Genomic DNA, 9,693 nt, shown 5'->3' on the forward strand with positions numbered 1-9,693 from the left:
ACCCGTGTTTGTTGGTACACAAGCGGATTCCCTGCCACGCCGGCACGCATATTCGCATTTTCGAACGACAGTGTTTGACTATTTCCGACGCGGACAGTCGACAGAGCTGGTTGCGTGTCGCCCTGCGGAAGACTCGCAAGGCATGGGCTTTTTCGACAAGCTTGTAAGTTTTCTAGGCTTGAAGAAAAAGCACGCCAGCGTTTTGGTGCTTGGCCTTGATAACAGCGGTAAAAGCACGATCCTGAATCACTTCAAACCTGAGGACCAGAAGGCCATGGACATCGTGCCCACGATCGGCTTCAACGTGGACTCCTTCAAGCTGAAGAATTTGGCACTCACGGCGTTCGACATGTCGGGACAAGGGAGGTACCGCAACTTGTGGGAGCATTACTACAAGGACGCGGACGGCATCATCTTCGTCGTGGACAGCACGGACGCGCTGAGAATGGTTGTGGCCAAGGACGAACTCGATATGATGCTACAGCACAAGGATTTTAAAGACCGCCCAGTGCCGATTCTGTTTTTTGCGAACAAAATGGACCTCCGAGAAGCCCTGTCTAGCGTCAAAGTAAGCCAGTCGCTGGGACTGGATGTGCTGAAGACGAAGCCGTGGCACATCTGTGCCAGCAACGCCTTGACGGGCGAAGGCCTGCAGGAAGGCTTAGAGTGGCTCAGTGAACAAATACAGACTCTTCTTCAGAAAAAGAGGTAGAATATTAGAGAGCATGTATGGCTAGTTACTTTTTTTAATCACTGTAGGATGCCGTCTAAACTGAAATATGAGCTTATGCACGTGTTTTTTTTTTGTTTGTGTTCAGCTATGTTTGTATATATGTACAGAGCAGTGGACGAGAGCTTGAAGCGTTGGGTTAAGTTACACAGGGAAGCGTATACACACACACACACACACATATATATAGGACAGAATATAAGGGTTGGCAGTCAAGAAAACCTCGGAAAGCAAAGGGGAGGTTGTGGTGGGTCATAGAAAAGAAATTGGTGAAAAAATGTCCGCCGGGTGGGATCCGAACCCCACCCGGCGGGCATTTTTTCACCAATTTCTTTCTGACTCAACAAATTCTTCATCTGTTTCTATGACCCACCACAACCTCCCCTTTGCTTTCCGAGGTTTTCTTGACTGCCAACCCTTATATTCTGTCCTATTTCACCGAGCCCCTTATTTCCCATTTTCTGATTCGCTATATATATATATATATATATCGAATCAGAATGTGAAATGAGGGGCTCGTTGAATTAAGACAGAAATAATTAAGGGTTGGCAGTCAAGAAAGCAAAGGGGAGATTGTGGTAGGTCATTGAAACGTATGAATTTTGAAAGGCAGAAAGGAATTCAAGAAAAAATGCCCGGTGGGTATACCCGGACTTGGGCGAAGAGTTTTCATTTTCCCGGAGAGGGCAGGGACATAGTCACCAATTCATTCGGCCATCCTATATAAATATATATATATATATAGCAGAACAGAAAGATACGGAACGAGGGACTCGGTAAAAACACATATCAAGGTTGCAGTCGTCATTGCCAGTGCTATTCAGCTGTTTCTGAAATATTTAATAGTGCCGAATGGCGTGTGAAAAAACGGAGGATTTTTTCTCGACTAATATTTTCGCTTATTTATCACTGTATCAAAGAAACATGACAAACACACGTCATTCGGATCTACGGAAACAGCCGAATAGCACTGGCAATGACGACTGCAACCTTGATATATATATATATATATATATATATATATATATATATATATATATATATATATATATATATATATATATATATATATATATATATATATATATATATATATATATATATATATATATGACGCTTTCTGGTGTAAGTTCAGTAACCTGGAGAAAAGCGCGAAACATTTTCGTAAAGCTGGCTGCTTCGCAACAGCTTTTGTCGGAATGCATGAGATTATGTCCGGCGAGCTTTTGGCTGACCAGCTTCCCGCCTGGGCTTCTCTGTCCGTACCCTTTACAGCAAAGTGCTGCCACCCCTTCTCCTTCCATTGATTGACTGATTACGAGGTTTAGCGCTCCGAAGCGCAGGTCGCGATGAGGCGCGCCGTAGTGGAGGGCTCCGGATTAATTTTGACCGCCTGAGGATCATTAACGTGCGCCAAAATATCCAACACACGGGCGTTATTGCTTTTCGCCTCCATCAGATAAGCGGCAGCCGTTGCCGGGAATTGAACCCGCGTCCTTGGGCTCGCAGCACAACACCTTAGCCACTGAGCTACCCCGGCGGGTCCCCCTCCTTCCAAAAAAATAATAACTCCCCATGAAATCACTGCTTATCTCCATTTGTTTGTAATCTGGGAAAATGAGGCCCCATGAGTGAAAACGTACGCTTACACAAGAAGATTCTTTCCAATTTTTGCTACTCCATGAATAAATGCGCGGCACCACCATCACCATTCCCTCGATATTACAACTGCAAGTCATTTTTTATACATTTTGACACCTACGTTCCACCAATCTATTCCATGGTGCCATTGTAGGTGGAGATGCCAAGCAGTTTCACGGCCGCACGTTCACCAGGGCCGATCCGCATGACTTCTTCAACCACAAGACGCCATAGAAAAGGCCAACGTGCACAGGTTCTTCGTCTTTTTTCGTGAGGCGGGGCGCTTTTTGTAATCTTCTAGAAGGGAGAATGGTGGCAGAAAGGGAATTCTGAAGAAGGGAGAGAGAGAGAGAAACTTTATTGTCCCAGGAGGGCGGGGTGACCGGTGGCATGAGCCTGGCGGCGACAGCGGTGGCTCGGTTCACCAGCCGGGAGATTTGGATCCCCGGATCCGAGCTACCCAGCGCCCTCTCCCACCGCTCGTCACGCGCTGTGGAGGGGAAGGAGGGAGATGCACACCACGCGCGTACCCAGGTTGCGCACACGCACTCGGTATACTTTACAATCGCCTTTCAGGTGTTGACTATAAGAGTTGTTTAAGGCCGAATGAAGTTGCGAGCTGTGCCCGTGATGCAGGACGTAATGCGCGCACGGGCACCTTGTTCAGGCATTACATTACATGAAGATAGCTCCACGTGCTTACTTGTGTTAAATCAACGCCTGTATGAGTGTGGCATCCACAATAACATCATTTATTTGGCTAACATTTCGGTACAGTCCCAATGTCGAGTGTATCGTAATAAGTTCTCCCTTGGTGTTCTGAAATATAGTTACATTATTCTCGCCCAAGTTTCCCATGCATGCTTCATGCACAAAGGCTCTTTGACTGTAGCCGTGTACTATCTTGTAACCTGTCTGGGCCGGGCAACCCCTATAGGTCTAGGTCGGGTTCTTTGTTAAGGTAAAGCAAGTCATCGCTATGCTCACTCTTATATCTTATATTTATCAAAGGAGATACAGTCATGGCTGGTTAATTCGAACTAGAAGGGCGTCTTAAATTAGTTAATTAGCGCGGGCGGGCGCTATGAGTGGCCGTGCCGCAGGGCTAGTGCCGCGGGGCTAGACCCCAGAAAAACCACATCTGGACTTGTTATCGCGAAAAAACTCCCACCTCCTCTCGCGGGAACCCCTGTGTAGATGCGACGCATAGGGAGTTCACGTTGCAACGTTGGACAGCGGAGGAACGGCGCTGGAACGATGGAGCGGAGCGGCGCAGGCACCGCGTTTTATAGCGCGCATAACGGTGAGGGGACGCGCCGGCGCCAGTGCGTCTGCCGCGGCTATGACGCAACACAATCCAACACAATCCACTTTAATCCAATCCAAATCCAAGCCAATCGAATCTAACCACCATAGCGAGAGAGTGTTCGCTATCGGTGAGGAGAGGGGGTGAGCGGCGGAGAGCGCAGCTGGCGTGGCGAGGAGAATGGGGGAGGGGCGGACGTCGACGACGCCGGATGCAGGGACAAGGCGAGTGAATGAGATGCAGTCGCATCTAACAAGGCGTGATGCGGCAGGTGATTGCCTTGCGACGATCGAGTTGCGCCGAAATATTGGCGGTGCCGGCGGCTCCCGCTGGGCAAGCGTAAACCTGCGACGCACCGGCGCGCTGCAGGCGTTTGATTGTGCTTCTCTGTCGCTTTGACTCGCTATAAATTTGGTTTGGTTTTTCAGCGCATTCCATTCACTATGGGCCGACTTCCATCTCTGAGGCCCGGTGTAAGCTGGGGCTGCTAGTTTAAATTAACCGCTGTTAACACTGACGCGATCGAATTAGCCGGAGTTTTCCTGCGTTTAATATGCAGTGTTGTGCCACGACCCGGGTGCCAGTTCGAATTAACTGTAAGTTCGAATTAACGGAGTTCGAATCAAAGAGCTTACACCGTAATAACTCAAAGACGGCGGCGTCTGATCATGCTCTTGCAGGTAGTCATGTTCTGTGCAAGTTAAGCGAAATTTTGCTGTTCGGAATTTTCTTGTGAGAATTGAAAAAGTAACTATAATAAGTACAACTTATTTGGTTCCAAACATTAGGAAAGGACGTATTTTAATGAATGCCTGCGCTACCATTATTTAGTCCAGTACTCATTACCGGTTTAAAAGGTTAACGATAATGCAGTTATTTGGAGCGTTTGAGCTTCGGTGCAATTTTTTTATGTGTGTGGCTCATACAAACCTTGTACTTTTTGTTAGGGACGCGGGAAATCGAAATTATCCGGGGAAGCTGTTTGGTCCACCACAAAACAGGGAGCATAGGCAGTTGTACAGACTCAGCACTAGCTTCGGGCGTTGGTCGATCCTCGAATCTAGTCAGCGTTTTGTTCTCCGCTTTGCATCAAGAAAACATGCATAACGGCATGATCCCGCCATATTTAAGTGCTACCAGCAACAGTATTTCAGTAGGAAACTGAATGTGACTGGCGCGGCTGAAGAGAAGAGAAGTGAGAAACGCGAACAGAAATGCCGAAAAATTATCCAGACCTTGAGCCCGGATTCCTACTCGGCAGTGGGGATTAAGGGGTGTTCGGGGGACGAAAGAGAGGAGGGGGGGGGATAGGAGCGGGGACGCGCACACCTTTTAGTCCATCTCTGGGCAAGTCTAGATTTGGTTGACAGCGACCATGATGTCAAGCTGAAGCATGTTTTCAGGCTGCTAAGCTAAGTAAGACATGCGCGATTGGCAAAAAAATGCAAAGTTGTTGAAGGTGATAACTACTCAGTCATTTTTGTTACTTAGACAATGCGCATGATTGTTCGAAAATTCCTCCGTGTGACACAGAAAATATTTTAGAGTATACTATAAAATAAAGTAACAGTTGTGGATTCACCAAGGTCTCATCACGGCAGACCCGGGAAAGGAGGGGGGGGGGGGTGCTGTCTAGTATACTCTTGAGAGGGCCTGTGGTCTGTAACGTATTCTATACCCGACATTTATTTGTCATGTCAGACTACCTGGGCATTGAAATAACGATACTCTTTTAGCGCCCACAAAACTTCCAAGAATGCAAATAAGAGTTGAAGGAAAAAATTCCCCGCATTTCCCCGAGGGGAAGAATGTGAAAGTGCGAATGCACGAGTTGAATTTGCGCGGTTCGGTAATGTTCGTGAAAGAGAGATCACACACACACACACAACTACACAGAAAGAAAGATGCATTTATTCACAGACACCTATTTGTGTTGTCGTTGTACTTGATTGCTAGAGCAGATCTCAGCTTTGAAATTTCGTGTCAGTGCTCCTTTAAGCAGGTGCATTAGCCCTTCTCACGCCCGATTCCTGGCCAATCCCCCACGTGGGTATGTGCCATGTCAGCGGCCAGGCTGCGCGCGCCCATCTCCACGTGCGCGGACATCGCCTGTGGACGCAGGTTCAGGGTCGCTTAAGAAGTGCATTGCACTTCAAAAATCTGCCAGAAAGTCACGTTCGTTTCCTCGCGCCGGTAACGAAGGTTCTTCACTTGCGCACGCTGCTGTGATAGCCTCAAAATAAAAGTATCACAATGCGTGCAGGCGTTGGCATGAAACGTGTTAAAAAAAAAAGTCACGATAACGGGAAACACCATGCGACAGCCGCTACCGTACATGGGGAGTAGCGTGCCTGTAAAAGCCAACTATTAAAACTGCAGTAAGAACTCTTCACGTAGTGATGCCAACGCTGCCCGAAAAACTCTGCAAAACTCTCTCCGGCTTTGCACACCATAAAATATTTAAGTGTTTTTGCATTTTGTACTTACTGTTTCCTCACCCAAAGTTTCAACCGTTCGACATATTTGCACGAAGAGCGGAGATTCGTCTCCGACTGTGAACGTATCGGTGACTGTAGCTGTTTGAGAGATTATGTTTATCCAACGCGATATTGCACTCAAGAAACGAAGCGAAATACAAATTTTATGTCTCGCAGCCAATTACTTAGTTTACCTTCCTGAAACTATCACGAAATTATTATCTAAATGTCAGAAAAATTAAAAATGATCTACACTGGTAAGACACATTGCAACCTCCTTCATCACAAGAGTAATCATGTAAGGATGACTCAGTTGAAGAAAATGACTTACATTAATTCGAGGCCTCGTTTGCGTCTTGGCACTTACTGCGAACATGAACTTCCCAAAATTCAGGGGCGCCGCTGTACTTGCGGCATATTGCCGTTGTTGTGGCTAAAGCCACAACGACCCACTGGCCCCTATCGTTTCACTTGTCGTTTCGCGCCCTTGCCACAGTGCTTTTCTGCGGCTCATCCTCCATGCAGAGAACCCCAAAGCGACGGCCCCAACCCCAGAACACGTGCATTTGCATGGCGCTACCCCGCCGTTTCAAAGCGACGCCCCCCCCCCCCCCCCCCCCCCCCCCCCCCGTCGTTTTAGAGAATTCGGCCCCCGGTCTTCACTACGCGACCGTCCGCCTGCCTGTAACTGGGATGCGGGTCTTCATGCCTTCAGGTTTAGGATCAAGTGTGGAACCGGCTCTGCGAGTCGCAGTGCGGCCTTTTTATCATCCCGCTATTCCCCAAGTTTTCTAGGTTAGAAAGAAATACAGCAAACAAATCTGTCTAATCGGGGAGGAGAGGGGGGTGCGACAGTGACTCTGTCTGCAGCACCGCTTTCAGAAGGGGAAGCGCCGTGCGCGCACGCTGAGACCTTACAATAACCCCCCTCAAAGTACACCCTTCGCACTATGAATGGGGATATGAAAGGGTGATGCGCGGAACAGCGGCATCTGAGTTGCAAGGCGCCATACTAACAAAGGTCCTCTCCCCGCGCACGGCCCTCATTCACCCAAATCACATTTTGCCCGATAAGTACTCCTCGTTTTCTTCGGTTACCTTTTCTCCGTCTTGGACGTCTGCTACCGCCGCTGTGCCACGCGCGGTTCTGACAGGCAAAGATCATCGGTTCCATTTTCGTTCCACTTTTCCCGCAGCCAATTACTGCAGACCACTCCTTTCTTCCCCCGCCACACCATGAAGGATCAATCTCCTTTGCCGCATTGAAGTCGCGCGCGGTTTTACTTCGTAAGAGACAGATTTGAACGGATTCGAGTGTCGGGCAAGACAAAAGGACAACGCACGCGTTTGTCGTCCCCCGCTTAGCTTACCCGAGGGGCATTGGCGTTGGCAGGGCGATGCAAAATGAACCCCCCCCCCCCCCCCCCCCGATTCCGAGTCAAGAGATCCAAAGAGTCAAAAGATCCAAAGAGTCAAAAGGTCCAATATTGGATCTTTTGACGCGTTGGATCTTTTGACTCGTTGGATCTTTTGACTCACTGTGGACCTTTCGACCCGTTGGATCTTTTGACTCCTTGGATCTTTTGACTCGTATTGGACCTTTTGACGCGGCTAAGGCGAGTCAAAAGGTCCAACGAGTCAAGAGGTCCAATATTAGACATTCTGACTTCTATCTTTTGACGGGCTAAGGCCAATCAAGTAATCTAGTCTCTTTATGAGCCTCACCTTGGCGTACTTTTGTTTGCTAAGGGCCAAGATTATAACTCCGTTGCCTCTTCGTTTTCCCTACAAGGAGCGTGTTCATTCGTTCTAAGCACCAATTTCCGAGCCATATATGCTAGTTTTTCTTTCAAGTATATGCATGTTGCTCTCATACAAAAATACGTTTGCGTCACGGGCATGGAAATTATTTCAGTGGTTAAGCGAACATTGACAATGCCATTTACCGGCTCCGGTCTTTTCAGTATAGGGCGTTTCGGTTTCGGAGCCTTTCGGTACACGGAGCTTTCGGTACGAAAACATATTCAAGCGCGCGTTGTAGGCAGCAAGATGTGTGCGCCGTAGCAGTTGTAGACACAAAATCGTACTTATTCAGTACTCGTGTTCTTGCTCGTAATTCTGCGTTATTTTAACGTAGTGAAAAGGTCATGCGGCCTTCCCAAATGAAGCACTATTTATCTGCGGACTTGTTGCCGTAATAACTGTAGCTTTGAGATAATATTATTTTTGCGTATATCGCTTTCTTTTTAGCGACTTATTATCACCATATCTTTGTTTAAAAATCAGTGACGCTAACAATTTTTTTCCACTTTCGAGTACCTGATAAAGCTGCGTAATTGATCGCCTTCGCTAGGGGATAGGAACCAGTCGCTTTCTAACTCAATCACAAACAACTTGTAATTTTTGGCATTTTGCATCCATGTGCTCTTCTGTTTGCTGGTAACACAACGCGCATAATGCCTTACTACGGATGCGTTACCAAGGGCACCTTCTCTACCTCACCGGACGTTTCTGTCCCGGCGTCACCCCCATTTCCAGGAAATCGGTGTGTTTAGTTTGTTTGTGGTTTGAAATGCCCAAAGGCATTGTTAATGCTTTCTGGAACATACATAGATTTAATTTGCAGAAAGAAGAGGTCATTTGTGATTTTCAGCGTTCTTCCTCAAAGCATACTGGCCATACTTTGGCCGTGGCTTTGTTCTTATCCGAGACCAATGTCAGCATCAGCTCCCCACCGCCTGTAGCTCTCTAGCTGCACAAAATGGAAAATGGAAGCGAGGCCACACAAGCAGGGGTTGGCACTACACTATCGAGACTGTAAAAAAAGAGACACGCGGACTGCAACTAGCGGCTTCAGGTTATCACGACGTACTTCAACTCAGGTCGCCTGGAAACCTAGTAACCAGCTTCCCAAAGGGTAGAAATGTAGCACGGCTATTCGAACTCTTGATTTTTTGTGGGTGTAATCATGAGTCATATAAGGGTCATTTATTTGATGGATATTGACTTTGATAAACGAGATGCAAGAACATTTGTCTGGAATATTTTCAGCAGCAATCATACAAGTCAGCGCAGCGTAGCCGAACATGAGCGACATGTGGTCGTGGCTTCTCGACATCGCTGAAGCTCACATTCTACATAAGCAATAACTACCAAAATATTCTAATGTAATAGTATCAAATGACAGAGGAGCGAGAAACGAGAACAACCTGAGAAAATAATCAGAAATAAAAACAAGCTTGACGAATGGTGTTGTTCATAACGTTCAAATTAGCCACGGCTTCATTCGGCGCGCCAAGTGCATATCTTCTACATTTAGAAGTGAAAGTTCAAGTATGGGAGCGAAAATAACACTAAAAATACAATAAAATGACGCAGTCTATAAATTGCACATCCTATCCATGGCTCTGAAGGTTCTCATAATTCGTCGGACCTTCTGACGCGGTTTCGGAATTATTGGCCCTTTTGACCCCTTGGATTTCTGACTCGTTGGATCTTTTGACTCGCTTTGGACCTTTTGACTCGTTGGATCTTCTGAC

At 47.2% G+C, this 9,693-nt stretch overlaps 1 protein-coding gene across 1 annotated transcript; it reads left to right on the forward strand.

Annotated features, from left to right (window-relative positions):
* Positions 1–16: 16 nt before the first annotated feature.
* On the forward strand, positions 17–904 carry LOC144152503 (ADP-ribosylation factor-like protein 6). Its single transcript, XM_077683788.1, has one exon. The coding sequence runs from the start codon at positions 143–145 to the stop codon at positions 710–712; it is 570 nt and encodes a 189-aa protein (XP_077539914.1). The 5' UTR covers positions 17–142; the 3' UTR covers positions 713–904.
* Positions 905–9,693: the final 8,789 nt, after the last annotated feature.

Source organism: Haemaphysalis longicornis, unplaced genomic scaffold (assembly GCF_048455015.1).
Source record: "Haemaphysalis longicornis isolate Haplotype H1 unplaced genomic scaffold, Haemaphysalis longicornis Haplotype H1 scaffold_9, whole genome shotgun sequence".
NCBI lineage: Eukaryota > Metazoa > Arthropoda > Arachnida > Ixodida > Ixodidae > Haemaphysalis > Haemaphysalis longicornis.

What these genes read in the sequence shown, in the direction of transcription:
- LOC144152503 (XM_077683788.1), top strand. Translation starts at nt 143, where the DNA reads ATGGGCTTTTTCGACAAGCTTGTAAGTTTTCTAGGCTTGAAGAAAAAG.